This window comes from Vipera berus, assembly GCF_964194415.1.
Source record: "Vipera berus genome assembly, chromosome: 8".
NCBI classification, from domain to species: Eukaryota; Metazoa; Chordata; class Lepidosauria; order Squamata; family Viperidae; genus Vipera; species Vipera berus.
Window position 1 is genome coordinate 10,906,535 of NC_138211.1, and position 18,972 is coordinate 10,925,506.

Consider the following 18,972-nt stretch of genomic DNA (forward strand, 5'->3'; position numbering starts at 1 on the left):
TCGCAAGAGGGCGTTTTAGAACTGCTGGCTCTGCCGCATTCGGGGGCGGGGGGGGGGAGAGGGGCGTCCAGTCCCCGCCCCCATCTCCAAAACGGCGCGTGCGCCTACCCGTCAAACCCGTCACCTGACGTCGCGCAACGTATCGGGACAGTTTTGCCATTGCCGACAATGGAGTGGGCGTGGCTTCCGCACGACACGTCCGGCCCGCGGGCCGGCAGCTTGAAGCCGTTTCAGGGCCTGGCTGAGGAATTCTGGGAGTTGAAGTCCACAAGTTTGGAGACACCCCCCCCTCCCCGCCTTAAATCTAGAGGAAAGTCCACATCTTAACATCCTTTAGAACACGGGTCTTCAAACTTGGCCCTTTTCTGACTTGTGGACTTCAACTCCCAGAATTCCTCAGCCAGGCACCCTGGCTGAGGAATTCTGGGAGTTGAAGTCCACAGGTCATAAAAGGGCCAAGTTTGAAGACCCCTGCTTTAGAATCCCAACACAGAGTGAATTCAGAAGCCCGGGTTGTCTACTCTTTCCGTAAAAAAAAAGAAGAGGGGGAAAAAGAAATACTTAGGTGAAAGCCTGGAGGACAAAGTTTTCAGTAAGTTATTCCAAGGGTCACTCCAGCCATGCTGGAAATAAGGATGGTGGCTGGCTAGAATATAGCGGTTTTAAGGATCTTGTGTGCTTCTTGTTTAAGAAGGAAATTAATATTTTAGTACATGGCACGACAAGCTCAGGAGAAACTTTTAAAAGAAACCTATTCTCACAGTTGTAAGTTGTTTAAAAAAAAACACCTTACAAAAGCAGCTGCATTTTAGTGCCCTGATACCTTTGGATGCGTTCTACGATAATTCAGTTAGGAAATGAGAATTAAAAGATGGAGAAGGGAGGGAAGGAAGGAAGAGGAAGGGAAGAGAAGGAAGAAAAGGATGGGAGGAAGGAAGGGAAGAGAAGTGTGGGAGAAAAGGAAGGAAGGAATGTCCTGTACAACATATCAGAACCTTTAAAAAATGTCATTCATCAGCATGCATTTTACACCGTACTTGTCTCTCCTGCGGTGTAAAATGGATTTTCTCAAGTGTGGCCTTTGCTTGATCTTTGAGGGGGTCTTAAATTAATTAAGAATCTGGTAAAAGAAGCAGATGAATTTTTAACTCTGATCTTTTCTCCTCTTTCCTCTTCTTAAGTTGGGCATCTTTAAGTTCAGGGCTGTCTTCCAGTCAGTTAAGCAAATGGTTTACATTCCCTTTAAAGTATAGGTTGCAACATATGTGATTACAAGTAATTTTGGTCTGAATCGGATTTGGAAAGAGTTAAATTCTTTCATTTCCCCCCCCCCCACTTCAGCTCAGTTCTGAGCTTGCTCTGATTTCCTTGTCAGTGCTATTTATATTTATATGACAAATAGCATGCGTGTTAATTTTATTTACACTATTATCTTCACCTCTAATTTAGCCTTCCAGAGAGAGTGAATCAAAGTAATGGTTTCCCAGAAACAGTATTTGAAAAGCTCCCTGGCACTTAATTTGGAGAGCTGAAAGAAGGCAGTGTAGCATGAGGCACACAGTAACACCAGCCACATCACCACTGTGGTCAAGAGCAAAGGGGAAACTATACCTCGGTGCAAGTACGGAAGGAGGAGAGTTTGCATTATAAGCTCTCTATGTTGTGATTTCTGTTTTATCATTTGCTTTACACACTGCTTAAGAGGACAGATGCAGTATGACAACTCAAGGGGATGGAACTAGAGAGCTACTTATAGGCGATTGATCAAATAAGAAATCTAAATAACTATAATCATCGTTGTTTTGTCTCCTTCTCCCCCAAATGCCCATTTTAGTTTCAGAACCAAAAGGTGGAGTATGAGTTTATTCTCCTCCTACACCAGATCTGTTGAAGGACCGTGCTGACGCAGTAGTTAGAATGCAGTATTGCAGGCTAATTCTGCTGACTGCCAGCAGTTCGATTCTCACCAGCTCAAGATTGACTCAGGCTTCCATCTTTCTGAGGTCAGTAAAATGAGGACCCAGATTGTTGGGGGGCAATAGGCTGACTCTATAAACCACTTAGAGAGGACTGTAAAGCACTGTGAATGGTATATAAGTCTAAGCACTATTGCTATTGAACCCCTTTTTTGCAGATTGGTGTTGGCAGTCTGAAAATTGAAAAAAATCCCATTTAACCTACTAGGCTAAAAAATAAGCCAGGAGCTAACTGACAGCAGTTATTTTCAAGTTAAACATGGTCTGCTTAAAAAAAAAAGTAGTGTTGACTTGGGATGTGCCCAGATAAATCAGAAGGTAAGACTGATCATATCATTAGACAAGGAGGTGCAGCAGCCTCAGGTGGCAACTGCTGAGTAGGATGGGTACCGTAGAACTCATAGTTTCTGTCCACATTAAGGTAGACAATCCATATTTTTCTGTGCCCTCAGTTGGCATATGCCCAAGGCTGGCACTGACAAGACCAAAGCTTGATTAGCAAGTCAGCAAGCTGAAACCATGTCATTTCCCCCAATCTGGTGCCCACCAGATGGGATGTATTATGGTATCCATAATCCTTAGCCACCACCCAAAGCCAAGAGTTACTTCCATCCTACTCTCTATTCTTCATGTTTCTCTCCCACCTGTCAAAACTGAGGTCTCATTGTTTTTCATGAAGTTATTTATTGTAATCTTTAACAAAGTAGAGTGGGTGAATGGGAGTTGCCTCCAGTCCTTGCCCTACAAAAGTCTTCAGTCTTCCTTCTCATCTCCATGTGTGATGATGTAACACAACGATTTGTAGTCAATGTTTCCAGCCACATCCATGGGAGCGAGAGAAAACATTTGCTCTACCTAGGTAGGAAGAAACACAGAGAGTAGAACAGGAAATCACAAGTCAATCAGGCAGTGAGTTCTCTGTGGATTCCTCTCCCCATCGAAACCCTGATCATTGGTAGAGAATCCGTTGGTCACACAGGGGTCCTCAGTCTTTCCAACAGCTCCTGAGAACACCAAGCCAGAGCTTTCAAACGTCAGCAGCAAACTTCCAAAACCTGGTAGGATTTTTAACTGATTATGTTAAACGGAACCATTGCAATGATTAAATGACAGAACCTCAGGATTTGAAGTTTGAAATGACAAAATTTCATGGGTCATGTCTGAACACTCACGTGTAACCCAGGATAGCCCTTTTGGGACCAAATTCTATTAGTTTCAAGCACAGATCAATTAATTTAGGGAGAGAAAGGTATATCTCCTAGCTTTGGTGATCTTATGAGAAAAATGTTCTTGCCAAAGAGGGGATTTTGAAGGAAGGATTACCTTACCTCCTCGAGAGAAAACTTGTCAGCTTGAGTTATCAGAAGTTGTTTAAACCTGGGAAACAATTTTTAAAAAGTGTTGTTCAAAAGTGCCAGCATTGTTAAACACACACAGACACACACACAAACAGAGAGAGAGAGAGAGTTCTTGAACTTACTCTTCTTTATTCACTAAGCCAGTTCCATTCGGGTCAAAGAGTTTGAAGGCAGCAAGGATGGATTCCTCTGGATCAGTACCTGCAGAAGATACAGCTTACTTAGGAACAGATAAAACTGCCTTTCTGAGCTCTGTCATTGGATATGGATGGCTCTCAATATTTCTTAAATCAGGCGTGTGCGCATTGTTTTCCAGGTTAGAGAATACACTTGGCCAGAAGCAACCTCCTCAATAATTTGTATCATAAAACTAAAGTGGAGTTCATGTTATTTAAATTGAATTAAAATAGTATGTTCACTGTCATGGATTTAATATTTCTCCTATCACATTACAACAACAACTGTGAGGTTTCTAGAAAATGCATCCAGGGCTTTGGGACACTGCTTGCTACTCTACAAGCCCAGGAATGTGAATCTTTACTGAACTTGGTTACTGAATTTATTGTCTGGGTTGATACAGAATTTAAAGTCATTTGAAACAGGCGGCTTTTGTGCAACAGGTTCTGCCACCAGTGAATAAAGAGGCACTTAACCAAGTTTCACAATTTATTTTGCAGAAGTATATCCCTTTAAATCTAACCAAACTTAGATGGTGTGAATACATCTGCTAGAGCATTATTAATCCTGGTTAAGTATAGGATACAAATGCAATCCCTGACTGCCAGCACCTCTCCAGAATTTGAAAATAACAAAAGGGTTTCCCCCCCCCAGGAGATGTGTTAGATAAAACCTGGACTTTTCGGCATAGATAATGGTGGAGCTCTGCCACTTAATTGCAGCTAAAGTCTGAGTCGTGTATGGGGAAGATGTTCCCTCTTGTCTTGGAAGAGAAATGACAGATGATGTCAACATTCTAAGTGGAAATTTGGGTGTGTTGAAACATAAGGTAAGTATTGAGCCTCATCGTGATTAATGAGCAGATTCCAAGATGTGATAATGCTAATTTACCATTCAGTTTCTCCCCAAAAAGTGTTAAGAAGACAGTGAAGTTAATTGGTCCTTTCCCTTCCTTCAGCATCTCTTCCAGCTCTTCATCCTTCACATTCATTTTGCCTGCAGAGAGAAAACTGAACATAGTCAACATTCCTAGCTAGATACATCAACTATTGTTTGCTTTCTCCAATTGTGAGTCCAAAATGCCTTCCAGACTAGAGTATAACAGGTGTGGAACACTTGAACAGAACAAGGCACAATCCCTTAATGCTTTGGTTTCACTTTTATACAGAACAACCAGTACTTTTTTTGTAAAAGAAAAAGGTGCTGGAACTCACACAAGTCATACAACCCGCCTTGCCTACCCTACAAGGTTCCATCCAAAAAAGGTGCCGGAACTCCGTTCTGAGCGTTCTATGACAAAAAAGCCCTGAGAACAACAGAGACCTTGGAGGTCTTCTAGATCAGGGGTCTTCAAACTTGGCCCTTTTATGACTTGTGGACTTCAATTCCCAGAATTCCTCAGCCAGGCATGCTGGCTGAGGAATTCTGGGAGTTGAAGTCCACAAGTCATAAAAGGGCCAAGTTTGAAGACCGCTGTTCTAGATCATGAGGAGATAATCCAGACTCTCAACATGTGGGGAGAATATCAGATATGGGGAATTTGGATAACATCTCTACTTACCAACCGACTTCCAATAGCTGCCCTTTCAGAGAGGGCATCATTTGAAGGTGTATTTTCCCTTAACATGGCCTCCAGGACAAGACAATACCAGGACAAAGCAGTGAACCAGTTCATAGACAACATGTGATAATTTTTACAGTTACTAACACTGATGAAATTACCTAATTTGGAAATGAAATATCTGCAAGAAAACAGCCAAACTCAGAGAGTGTCGAGGACCCCACAGTTCAACCCCAAATTACAAATATTATCTTCTATCAATAACCTTTTTCTCCCGCACATTAAAAAAATACAATTTTAGAAGCAATGCTTAAGATATCTCGGTGTCTTGCACTCAAGAATTAAGGAACCACATCCACTCCTAGGCCCTCCAGATTTTCTTCCTCTCCTCAAAAGAAAGAATGCCTTGAAACAAAAGACTGTCCTCTGGTGGGTCTTCCAGTGTCAGATTAAGGCACAGAAAACCAGCCGTTGCAGGCATGATGAAAAAAGGGAAAGTTCATTCCATCTCCTGAAACTCATGAACTGCTTATTAACAGTAACACCATCCAGGGGTGAAGAGGAGTACTTAGAGCTCCAAAAATAATACCACTGCAACTAGTGCTAGAGATAAGCAAATTCCATCTTTCCCCCCCCTTCACTGCGCTTCCACTTGAAAGACCAGTGCAAATTTTGCATCTCGGTTCAGAGAGAAATGTAACTTTAATTCTGTAAAAGAAGGAATGAAGAGCAGAGAGGAGCAGAACTTAATGCTATGAAAAGCGTGCTCTTTTCTTTTTTCTTTTTTTCTTTTTCTTTTGGCAAAGAAAATGTCCCTGTTGTCTCTAGCATGAGAAGAACAAAAGAAGGGACAATATCTGAAAAGGGAAAGATGAGAAATGTTTATTTCTTCCCGCAAAGCTCCCCAGATGGCTGGGGAATTTGGGGAGTTGAAATCCAGAAGTCTTAAAATTGTCAAGGCTGGACACCCCTGGTCTAGCTGGTGTAATTTATCTTCCACTGTTCTAGGGCCTTACTAGAGTAACCCTTTACATATTACTATCCCTTCCTCGAATTCAATACACAATGTCCTGGTTGTGTCCGTGAATAAAGCAGTAGATGAACATACTAGCTGATTGGATCTGGCTTTCAAGTTTGGAAGAGATCAGAGTTTTGTGACATTCCGCTGGAAAGCTGGGAGTTGAATCCCAGGAAAGTGCCAGATTGCTTTCATTTCTATCTGCCAAGATCTTTAGTAAAAAAAAAGATTCGTGAATGTGCTCAGATTGTAGTTTGATAACCAGAGTAAAGTCACTCACCGAGTTGACTGTATGTCTCCTTCAAATCAGATTTGCTAATAATTCCATCTCGATTCTGGTCAATGCAACTGAATGCCTTGGAGAGTAAGTAAACTTGGTCAGATTCTCAAGTACAATTACTCATACAAATAAGTTCTTGCCTTGCATTCTCAGGAATCACATTCTTTAGACTGTTATCTCTCCTGTGAGTGAGCTCTTTGAAATGCTTAGAAATCCTTGATGCTTGACAGAAGCCACAAGTGTTATTTTTTATTCCTTCCATCACTCGCATGCAGTATCTTCCAAATATTTTTTTTCCAGCCTGTATTTGCAACTGATCAATACCACTCTAAAAAATAAAGCTGTTGCACAAAAACAGGATTTAGAAGGTACTTTTAAAAAAGGTCCCTGCAAGATGTTGCACACCCTCTCTTTTATTGTTTGGAGTAGAAATAGAATAGAATAGAATAGAATAGAATAGAATAGAATAGAATAGAATAGAATAGAATAGAATAGAATAGAATAGAATAGAATAGAATAGAATAGAATAGAATAGAATAGAATAGAATAGAATAGAATATTAGAATAGAATAGAATAGAATAGAATAGAATAGAATAGAATATTAGAATAGAATAGAATATTAGAATAGAATAGAATAGAATAGAATAGAATAGAATATAGAATATTAGAATAGAATAGAATAGAATAGAATAGAATAGAATATAGAATATTAGAATAGAATAGAATAGAATAGAATAGAATAGAATAGAATAGAATATTAGAATAGAATAGAATAGAATAGAATAGAATAGAATAGAATATTAGAATAGAATAGAATATTAGAATAGAATAGAATAGAATAGAATAGAGAATATTAGAATAGAATAGAATAGAATAGAATAGAATAGAATAGAATAGAATAGAGAATATTAGAATAGAATAGAATAGAATAGAATAGAATAGAATAGAATAGAATAGAATAGAATAGAATAGAATAGAATAGAATAGAATTTGGTGGTCTAGTCCAGCACAAGATCCTATACCATTTCAGACCAATGACTGTCCAGTCTCGTCTTAAAAATCTCCAGTGATGGAGCGCCCACGATATCTGAAGGCAAGCTGTTCCACTGGTTAATTGTTCTCACTGTCAGAAACTTTCTCCTTAATTCCAGGTTGCTTCTCTCTTTGAACATTTTCCAAACATTGTTTCTCGTCCTGCCCTCTGGTGCTCTGGTGAACAACCTGACCCCCTCTTCTTTGTGACAGGCTCTCAAATACTGGAATGCTGCTACCATGTCACCGCTATTTCTTCTTTTCTTTAGACTAGCAAAACCCAAGTCCTGCAGCCGTTCTTCATATGTTTCAGTCTCCAGGCCTTGGATCATCCCAGTGGCTGGCTATAAAACAGGGCAAAACATCTTCCCATTCAAGATAAGCAGTATTGCCTCCCCTCTTATTGGCTTTGTGAGGTCACCATGTGGCTAAAAATCTGATTATTCACATGGTACTTGACATCATTGTCATTTCAAGCAATCTGCAAGAAAAATTTCCCCTTTTAAAAAAAGGTAACAATAGGTCCGGTATAATCACCATTGCAATAAAGCAGCTGTTGAAATGTCATTAAAACAACAGAATAATGTGATGCCAGAAATATTTCGACAAGAAGCATGCATCGGATGCAAGCTGGACCCAGTTTTGATTATAAATTCCTCAGCTAGAAGATCCGAGGATTTGCTCACCTCCTTAAACTCCTGGATCTGTGACTGCTCAAACATTGAAAAGACGTTGGAAGAACCTCTCTGTGCGCGCTTAGCAGCAGTTTTACTCCGGGTCCCTGCTTTCCTGCTAGCCTGGGGAAAAGGAAAAAGGACCAAGAGGGAATCCACAGTCCTAAGGCCCAGCGAATATAAAGCAAAATGTTCTTGTTATTCCCATAAAATAGTGTCTCTTAAACCTTTTTGCTCCCAGGATCTCTCCCTGCTTCTAAAACTTATATTTATTTATTTATTTTTGGGACTTATATGCCGCCCTATCTCCCGAAGGACTCAGGGCAGCTAACAACAATAAAACACAATAATACAAATGTTAAAAAGATTAAACTAACAAGCCCCAATGATAAAATGATAAAATATTTAAAATATTCTATTTAAAAATCCCTATCGTCAGTCCAGGTCAGCCTGATGGAAGAGAAATGTTTTAAGGCCGCGACGAAAGGACCGGAGATCCGGGGCCATCCGGAGCTCAAGGGGAAGCTGATTCCACAGTTTCATTAGAGATTAACATATGAATGGAATGAGAATAGAATGGAATGGAATGGAATGGAATAGAATGAATAGAATAGAATAGAATAGAATAGAATAGAATAGAATAGAATAGAATAGAATAGAATAGAATAGAATAGAATAGAATAGAATAGAATAGAATAGAATAGAATAGAGGAATGAAGAATAGAATTATAGGAATGAAGAATAGAACAGAACAGAATAGAATAGAATTAGAAGAATGGAATATGGAATGGAATATAGAATAGAATAGAATATAGGAATGAAGAATAGAATAGAATAGAATAGAATATAGGAATGAAGAATAGAATAGAATATGGAATCAGGAATAGGATAGGATAGAATAGAATAGAGTAGAGCTGGAAGGGAACTTAAAGGTCTTCTAGTCCAGCCTCCTGCTCAAGAAGGGGAACCTATACCACCTCAGACAAATCCAGCCTCTTCTTAAAAGTCTCCAGTGATGGAGCGCCCACGATTTCTAGAGGCAAGCTGTTCCACTGGTTGTCCTCACTGTCAGGAAGTTTCTCCTTAATTCTAGGTTGCTTTTGCAAATATCTTCCATATCTGGCAAATATTGTGAGAAGCTCTGAAACTGTTTGGGGGGATTTGTAAGAGACTTAGGACCGTATTTTAAGAAACACTGCCATAGAGCAACCATGCTTGTAAAGCATGAAAGAAATAAGATACATAACATTTCTGACATTCTCAATTCCTATGCCCTCTGTAGATTCGACGGATGGACGGATGGATGGATGGGAGAGAAAAAGAGAGAGATCTCTACCTTTTGCAAAAAATCCCTTTCTTTGCTTCCATGCAACCCTTCTTTTTAGCAGTGTCTCCATGCAAAGCAAAGAACCCGAGAGATCCGAGTACCAAAACAAAACAGCTTTCAAAAAAATCAGGATTATCCCTGGAAGCAGTTAAAGCAGATGCAGAGTATGCCTTAAAACATGCCACAATTTTTTACTTTGGTTCATCCTGATACAGATAATTATTCAGAGACTTTCTACAATTTCCTTGCGTTTTTAACAGTGGCACCAAGGACTGGATAACAACAGCTATGTTCAACCCTCACTGAAATAAGAGATCTTTCCAACAAGTTTGGATCATGGATCTTTGCTCTTTTTTTATGCATAAATGCCCAACAACTGCTTGTCCACCCTAAGGGCTAAAAAAAATGTATGTAGGTTCCTCAGCTTAAAGCTGATGTAGTACTGAGATAGAAAAAGAGAGAGAGAGAGAGAGAGAGAGAGAGAGAGAGGTCTTCAGCCAAAACTCACCGCTGCAAGGAATTCAATAGAGCAACGGTGGATAGGAGGTCTTTACTCACCATCTTGAGTTTCTCCCTGAAGAAGAAAGTCTGTCAAGATGGTGTTGAGGGTAAGTTCAGCCTATATCTCAGAGCTTATCTCTTAGTGAGCTAAATTAGGAATGCAGTTTCAGAAGACAGCCAAACTTGGTTGTCTTCTAACTCTGACACTCCAACAGTTGATAAGGCCCAAAGAATAGCATTTAGCAGGCTCCACTGATGGAAAAAAGTTGGATGTTCAAGTCCAGCATTCCCTTCTGAGCAGAGTTTTCCTGGCTGGCCCCAAATGGGTCCTATATGTGCTAACAGTTGACGGTAGGACACAGCTACTTTACCACAATTTTTATCCATGAAATTATTTAAAACAAACCTACTAGAATTTCCTACTTAAAGCAATCCTACTAGAATTGCTAGGGTCGCTCCCTACATATCAGTGAGAATCCCAACTGCCTGACTAACAAAGAGCAGAAAAGCAATATTGTAAGCCGCCACCCATCCAGTCCTGAGCAAATCTCCCTTCAAGCTTCAGGGGGGAGCCTTCCAATTAAATGAATAGATTTCCAGACAACACAGGTAAGGCAGGCTTGAAAAGTCAGCTCCTTCCTAAGCAGACTTTTGCTCTCTGAATCCATTGGCGATGTCCACTTTGCTCTCCAACTTCATGGAGACCTAACCCTCTGTGGCTTTGCCTGTCACCCCAAAAGGTTTTTTTCCACTGCTTTTTTTGTAAAAAAAAAAAGTGCCGGAACTCACACACGTCATACAACATGCCTTGCCTACCCTACAAGGTTCCATCCAAAAAAAGGTGCTGGTTTTTCCATGTTATTTTATCAGGAACCATAGATAAAAGCAGACTCAAGAAGTCAGTGCCCTCTTGAGCATACCAACGAGAGCCAAATCCATTGGCAATGTCCATTTTCCTCTCCAAATTCATGGAGACCTAACCCTAAGTGCCTTTGCCCCTCAATGGGCTTTCCCCATGTATTTTAGCAGGATTACCATGTCAGTTGCTACTATTATGGTGTGATTTGTGTTTTGGTTTCATTGAAATGATAACTTTGAAATGTACAACTGCAGCAGAAACAGTGGCGTGTGTACATTGTAAGCAGTCTATTATATTATCATCCTTTTTTTCCTTTGGATGAGTTCCCTGGATGCTTTTATATATTATGTTCTTTAGGAATATTGTTGTTGTTAGCTGCGAAGTCGTGTCCGACCCATCGCGACCCTATGGACAATGTTCCTCCAGGCCTTCCTGTCCTGTACCATCTTCTGGAGTCCATTTAAGCTCACGTCTCCTGCTTCAGTGACTCCATCCAGCCACCTCCTTCTCTGTTGTCTCCTTCTTCTCTTGCCCTCAACCTTTCCCAGCATGAGGCTCTTCTCCAGTGAATCCTTCCTTCTCATTAGGTGGCCAAAGTATTTGAGTTTTAGCTTCAGGATCTGGCCTTCTAAAGAGCAGTCAGGGTTGATCTTCTCTTAGGAATATTAATCACTAGCAATTCACTTTATCATACGTACTCATATTTTTTTTAAAAAAAAATACCCTACAAGTGAATGTTACTAAATTAGTCCCTAAGTTTATCATCACTGTGTACGTGAATGTTTCCTACCCCACCCCCAATATTCAACCCTGAAATCCTGTACACATTAGCCTGAGAATAAACTAAAAGAGTAAAGATTGACTTTCATGTCTGTCTGTCTGGCATTTCTCTGTATATTACTTCTTCGCTATACAGATAATGCAGTTATATATTGTATTCCAATTGGAAAATGGATGACACAGGGATAACCTTTACCCATGTTTTTTTTATTTTTAATGTAGGTTACTTTTAATATAAAAGACACCCCCCCAAACTATGAAAAAATACCATGATTCAGAAGTAAAACAAAACAGGACAATAAACAATATTATGCCAGTGACAAGAAAGCAACTGTGGCTAAGCCAAGCGACTGTATGACCAAAAACTCAGTAGGGAAAGTGGAGATTGGCAAGGTATTCCATTAAAAAAAAGCGGAATTATGTCTAAACTGTGCAAATATGTTTGTATTCCAGCCTATCTTTGCTAAACATCCAAGGAAATAGATGTGTCCGTGTGTCACTTTCTGACATCAATTTGTCTTTCCAATTTATCTTTTTGATTTTATGACAAGGGCCTGGACATTTTTCATCTTAGCCAGTGTTTCGTACAGATTGCTCCAGGATCTCCCCCCCCCAACCTACTTTTTTCATTATCTACCCATAAATCTTTCTTTACTTCATCTCAAGTACAGCTGGAGTAGAATCTTTATAGCATTCACCCAATCGTCAATTTTAGCCATTGCAACACCTATCACCCTTGTCTTTATTGGCATTTGTGTCCAACTGCAACTTGTCCGCATTAATGGGCTGATTGCAATATCTGGGTATCAACTGCTCGGCCCAAATTCAGGCATGTACGGAAATTGCAAAAGCTTTTCATAAGTTAGCAAATGACAGTCTTGGGCCTGTGGTTTTTAGTATTGCTGTTTCTATTTTTCTCAGTGTCTAAAAATAGAATCGGAGCTAAAAAAAAATAATAAAAATACAAAGCTAAAAAAAAAACCACCAGGAAATGATAAGGACGTGAGGCTCCAGGATCTACTTTTCATACCCTGCCAAGACTCCTTCAATGCTTGTTAAAAATAGGCAATGTGGTGGTCTAATGTTTTATGGGCAATCACACTGAAAAGCCAATTAACCTCTATTGCAAATAGGTTAAACCTGGGTGTTAAAACCCGACAAGAGAGACTCTAACCTAAGCCCACGTTCATATTCACTAGGGAAAAATGTAACCCCCTTGACTCAGCCAGGTGCATAATGAACCTGCCACTTTGCTTTTCTCCCACTCTTCTAGCGTCATTGTTGGTACAGAGAATAATCTGTTTGTTCTTGGGCTTCCTGGATTCACGTTCGACCTAGATCTGGAATGTCATGAAAGCAAATGAAGCTTAAAACATCTGGGTTTTTGCTATTTCTGGAGACAGTGTCTCAAGTTCGGATTTGACACATTGACCTAGACTCCTTTCTCTGTTCCACCAGTTGAGTGCCACCCACGCTTGAGCTGGCAGAAAACTATAAGGAGTATGAATTTGGCCATTCTCATTTCTGATCCCTTGATTGCTTCTAATGTCTTTGATCCCAGTCGTGACCCATCCCCTGGGTTCTCTCCAAGACATGACTGACCAAGACTAAAAAGTTCTTAGCATGGGCAGCTTCAAGCCATCTGTCAGAGAAAGGGGAAGAGATTTTTTTTTAATGGCTAATCACAACATAAGTCAGTTTGAAATGGGTTAGGGACAAGATGAAAGCAGTGCCGTGTGAATCCAGTGGGGAAAAAAGAGATTCTTATGGCAGGGGATCTTTGTTGTGTGGTTGAAAGCAAGTGGGGAGATGTGTAGCCAGAGTCACATTAAGACAGAATTAAGAGCTACTTGGGGAAGAAAATCAGCATCAACATTTCCTAGGAACGTTGAGATCATATCTAGCTACCACACATTGATAAAGACCTTTGTTTTAATCTCCTTAGAACCAAATTTTCTGAAGAAACCAGTAAGATATTTCTGGTTTATACTGTCTTCTAAGTGCAGTGCTATTCATTCTATAAAGCAATGCTCCAATAATCATTTTACTGGGAGAAACAATATTTGGGTTACTCTTCTTATTGACTGATTGTCCAAGATCTTTTTTGTTGATTTTTCCCCCCAACAAATTAATTTCCTTCCTGTTTACCCAACACCACCATAGAACTATGTGAATCTGCTTTAAAATGCATAAATTGAAGCCCCCTCGATTCTTCAGTTAAACCCTAAGCCATCATCCCCCTCCCTTCATCAAGCATTATAAGACAATTTGAAGACAAAGGAGAAGCTGAAGTTTGAAAGTATTATTGCATTCTCTACAAATAGACACAAGGAGGAACCCAATGTTGATCCAGCCGTTGTTCCATCCAGTGGTCATTCAACTGCCCAGGAAAAATGTCCTCCTCCTGGTCCTGGTCCTGGGCACTCCAAAACAAGATATCCTGCATCACGGAGAAAAAGGTGCTTTCCTGGAAGGTAGCCTTCCTTTCATGGTCCATCTCATTGGCCAATCACGCAAGCCATTTTGCACGCTACAGCAGAGATGAGGGCGGCTCCTCGGCCACTGCCTTCTTCTGACTGCAGGAAGGAGATGTCACAGCCTGGAGTGAGTTGCCTGACTGATGCATGGAAACGCTCTTTGAAACTGTGCCCAGGAGAAAAACAGGGAGAGGAGAAGAAGGAGAAAGGAAGAGTTAAGTGTTTCCAGGATTGCCCTTTTGAATTAGTCTTCTCCAAATGGGAGAAGAAACAGGCAAAGATTTCAGAGCCCTTCCAAGCAGATATTAATGTTGCAGCTCTACGGCTGTATTTAACACAGCATGACGACCCTGCTTATCAAAACCAAAACTGGCTAAGTTGATTCGGTTGTCTGGGTTTCGGGAAACTCTGGAGCATAAATAGAACAACACTCTGCTGTGGATCTGCAGAACTCAGAACAACATGAACTGGTAAGCCACCCACTTCTTAAAAGGGATCCCTCCTCCCCACCTGCTATTTCAGGTTTCATTGCATCCAGGATGAAGCAGGTTGTGCTGAAAACAGCCCAGGCATGTAGACAGCCCTTTGTGGTATTCAAGAGTCCAGCTTGTTGGCTTAAGCCTCAGCAATGAGTTTGAAACACAGAAGTGAGGGTGTCCAGTTATTGTTTCTGATGTCCTGCCTACTACTCTGAAGTTTGCAGTTGTCACACTATGGAGCTGTTTTGGAGCAAACTGAATGTCTTTGGCAGCAACTCCTTCAACCTGGCTGATTAAGGGCCAAGCTAAATGTTATGAATGAAAGCACATCCAATCTTTTGCCTGCCTATGGCTTTTCAGCTGTAACTCTTCTCATTCTCATGAACAGCCCATGGATTCGCAACATGGACACATATTTCAAAAGTCATGAATACACACACACACACACACACACACACACACACACACACAAAACCCCCCTATATTTTCGATATGCAGAGGATGCCAGATTCTAAGTATCAATGGGAAATCAGATGATAATGCATATTCAGAAGGTTGCATTTACTCTAGTGCAAACTTTTCTTCACCAGTGACCCCTTTTAATTATCTTTTGAGGCTATGGAACATGCCCTCCCCCAAGATTTAAATCAACATTTTTTCAGGTCTTTGTGGATCCCCTGTGATGACATCACACACAAACACACACCAGGGGTCTGGGAACCACAGGTTGAGGATCATCGCTCTAGTGTTTTTGTTCCTCAAGCAATGGTTTTGATGGCTAGGATGCTGTTTCGCTTGAGGGAGTAAACATTTTGTCCAGTCCTCTGAGACACCAAAACTCTCTCATAGTATCTTCAGCTAGGAACCTAGACTTTTTTTTTCACAATTGACAACATGTCAGTGTGACCGTATTACTTAGTTAAATATTTGATCATTTGAGAGGCCCCTGGTCTGTCAGGAAACCAAAGTTGTATCGTGAAAACATGGAGTGATGAAATTATGAGAAAATATGTAGTTAAAAAGATTGACATTTGCATTATGTTATAACTTAGAATTTTTATAAAATGATATATGTTACTATAAGACACCAGAAAAGTTGTCTGGATTGTGTAAGGATCTTTCAAATTTAGGCTAGAAATATGGGCGACGCGAAGGGTCATTTTATCATGGTTGGTAGACTTTAAAACCCCAACGATTTTGGGGTTCACTTATATACTACATAATGATACAAAGGATTTTGAAGATCAACATTCAACTGAAATCAGAACTTTTCTTTCTGGGATTAATGGATAGGCAATTAGAAAAGAGCCGTGGGGGATTATTTTGATATATGATTACTATTTGGGGAGTGTCGTGCACAAAAATGAGAAGATTTTGAAATGCTGAGAACTGAAGAATTGTTGGGGGAAGTAGCCGAGATAGCAAAATTAACTTGTTTCATTAGAGAAAGATCTAATGAAGATCTATTTATCAGTGACTGGAAACCCCTTATGGATTTTTTGCTGGAAAAAAAGAGAGAAATGAACTTGTGATTTATGAGTCTGACATTTAGAAAACCTTAGCAAGAAGGAAATGATGAGGTCACCTTAGACCAGGGGTAGGCAACCTTGGCTCATTTATGACTCATGGACTTTAACTCCCAGAATGGCTGGCTCAGGAATTCTGGGAGTTGAAGTCCACGAGTCATCAAAGAGCCAAGGTTGCCTAACCCTGCCTTAGACAGAGAGAATAAAATATAAATGCTGTCAAAAAGATCTGAAGCTACTTCTTTACAATCTTTCCTTCCTTTCCATTGCCATTGTTTTTTTAGAAGTTTCTTCAATAAAAAAATATACGCTTGGAAAAAGGTAACCAAGGTTGCATCAAGGACTTACCTAGGGTGGTGCTTGTAGACTGATCCATCAACCCCCACTGTAATCTTCAGCGTCTCCTCATTTCTGCTGTCCCTCATGCGATTGATAACCCCAGCCAGCCCAGCTGAGCACATCTGGGCAGCCCTTGTGGAAACACTCTCACAGGCCATCCGAACAATGTCACAGTCCATTGCAGAAGGCAACAGCTCAAAAGAGGTTAGAATATTGTAAATGTGCTTGCGGTCACCAGCATCACTGGAAACAAAATGGAAAGATAAAGTCTTGGGGCAGCAGCAGGAGAAGTTAAACTTTATTCTAATAAAACTTTCCGAAATCAAACTTGATTGTAAAAAAGTTCAGTTTTTGTAACAGAGTTGTCGAAGTTGGGAATATCTTACCCAGTTCCGTTGTCTTAGCTACTAACCTGGACAGTTTTAATTTCAACTTAACTTCTGTGGACCTCATGCTATATTTAAGAGGTTCTTAATAGCGTGCATAACTGTACTAACATCCCTATCATCCCTGTTACAATTTAGGGTTTTTTCATTTTGTTCGTTCAAATTTGTCATTTTTGTTCGACCAGTGAATACATTTTTTAAAAATAATCATGTCTATCAGATAGATACAATCATGGCCAGGGAAGAGATAGCCCAGTTGTAGTGGTAGGGGAATAGGAATGAGATTGGCAAGACAGTAATGAAAATCAGGATAAAAGCAGAACGATTAGGTGATGATTGTAAGCACAGTGGGGTAAAAGATTCAAGGTTGGAACAGTCTAGGCGAGGGCTGGTCCATTTCCAGCATGTCTGGAACAGCTATTGTGTAATTGTGGAAGAGGACAATCTGAAGATGAAGTGTTCTGATCTCAGGCTGTTTTGCATCCCTCTAAAAGTAAAATTTCCTCTGAGTCAAGTGACACATCTGTGAAATTTCTCAGTAGCCCTATACTGATGGCTTGTCATTGCTTTTTGACCAAGCATTTTTGGACTTTCTAATCTAAGCTGAGGGACGCGGTGGCTCAGTGGGTTAGGACGCTGAGCTTGTTGATCAGATGGTTGGCAGTTTGGCAGGTCGAATCCTGAGTGCCGCGTAGCAGAGTGAGCGCCTGTTACTCGTCCCAGCTTCTGCCAACCTAGCAGTTCGAAAGCATGTAAAAATGCAAGTAGAAAAATAGGGACCACTACGGTGGGAAGGTAACAGCGTTCCGTGCACCTTTGGCGTCTAGTCATGCCGGCCACATGACCATGGAGACATCCTCGGACAAGCGCTGGCTCTTCGGGTTTGAAATGGAGATGAGCACCGGCCCCTAGAGTCGGAAACGACTAGCACGCATGTGCGGGGGAACCTTTACCTTTACCTTTAATCTAAGCTACTGCCTAATGATTTCCAGAGGAAACCCGTGTGTTGGATTCCTTATTTTTTTATTTTTGAGATAATCTAAACTGAAGAAAGCCCAGCATTCCGTTGGAAAACAGAAAGTCTATTGTTGCACAAATAAGTAAAAAAAATGACCTCTTCCTTCTCAAGCCATAGAACTAATGGTCATTTATAACCATCCACATAATGAAAATTTCATGAACGCTTCAGGGAAAAACCTGCCAAGCCTCCATGGAAAATCTGAAGTAGAAAGCACCAGCTAATTTTGACTTGTTATTCATCATAGCTGATTAACGTATAGAGTCTACAATATTTGCAGAAGAAAATTGATGAGGATGAGACTCTGTTGGGATTTTTATACTTCTGATTTCAGCCAATTTAGAAGAGCCTATGGTACTTTAAATTCACACCCTAGGACAGATTTTATGTGCACACTGATATTTTTGCAGATCAGCACCACCTTCTTTGAAAGCCAAATTATTATTTTATATGAAGCATAAAGCTAAAAGAATAGAACTACCTGCAAGAATGGAGAAAATAAACTAAATAGCAAAGGGGCAAAATGCCTGATATATAGGAGATGGTAAGAGAACGGGGAGGAATCTCCAGTCTGCAATGCAATTTTTTTCCCCCCAGGATGGTCAAACAACCATGCTCATGTCATGGAAACAACCTTTCCACTTATTTCCACTAAGAACTATCCGCAGGGCATCCCAAGGCCTCTCCTGATGACTCCAAAGTGCCCCAAGTAAACTTAGTTATTGACTACCTTTCAATCTGTGAGATAAAACGACTTTCAAACGATCCTCTGGTCTTCAGCTTTTCAGAAGCTTCTCCACTGAAGAGTAGGTTTTCATTGACCAGTTTTAGCAGCACTAGTCGTACAATCTCCCCTATGTACTTCCCACCTATGATCTTCTCAAACCTAGAGAAAGGAAGGTACAGTTTAGTCACATGCAAGAGAAGTTCCAGGCAGGTAGATTAGAGGGGGGGGGGAGGCAGATGCATCAACACCCACAAGGCATGGAGATCATTTATATATGTATAATAGGGAAGGTTAAGTATGTTACTGTGTCAGAGGAAATCATTGCAGTTTGTTTGAACAAAATCCACTCATATAGCAAGATTGATTGCCTAACAACGGAGGTTGTTTTCTCTGAACAGAAGGGAAAACAACCACTTTCCCTCTTGGCTTAATTTGATTTTTTTTTCTTTTTCCAGTAACCAATCTGTGCACAGGTC

At 40.4% G+C, this 18,972-nt stretch overlaps 2 protein-coding genes across 2 annotated transcripts in view; both read right to left on the reverse strand.

Annotated features, from left to right (window-relative positions):
- Window positions 1-2,729: 2,729 nt before the first annotated feature.
- MYL7 (myosin light chain 7) lies at window positions 2,730-10,857 on the reverse strand (the record flags this gene model as incomplete). The annotated part of the gene is made up of 8 exons (XM_081333411.1): window positions 2,730-2,831; window positions 3,305-3,353; window positions 3,457-3,535; window positions 4,403-4,507; window positions 6,371-6,446; window positions 8,090-8,200; window positions 9,963-9,978; window positions 10,826-10,857. 8 exons carry the CDS (start codon window positions 10,855-10,857, stop codon window positions 2,730-2,732), a joined length of 570 nt encoding a protein of 189 aa, XP_081189537.1.
- Window positions 10,858-13,918: 3,061 nt separating this feature from the next.
- Window positions 13,919-18,972, reverse strand: part of GCK (glucokinase) — a gene marked incomplete at its 5' end in the record, with an annotated part of 34,090 nt that continues 29,036 nt past the window's right edge. Inside the window, 3 exons of the mRNA XM_081333374.1 lie at window positions 13,919-14,187; window positions 16,375-16,608; window positions 18,500-18,655. Of these exons, the coding sequence (XP_081189500.1) occupies window positions 14,043-14,187; window positions 16,375-16,608; window positions 18,500-18,655 (535 nt within the window). The 3' untranslated portion in view covers window positions 13,919-14,042. The remainder of the gene's footprint in view (window positions 14,188-16,374; window positions 16,609-18,499; window positions 18,656-18,972) is intronic.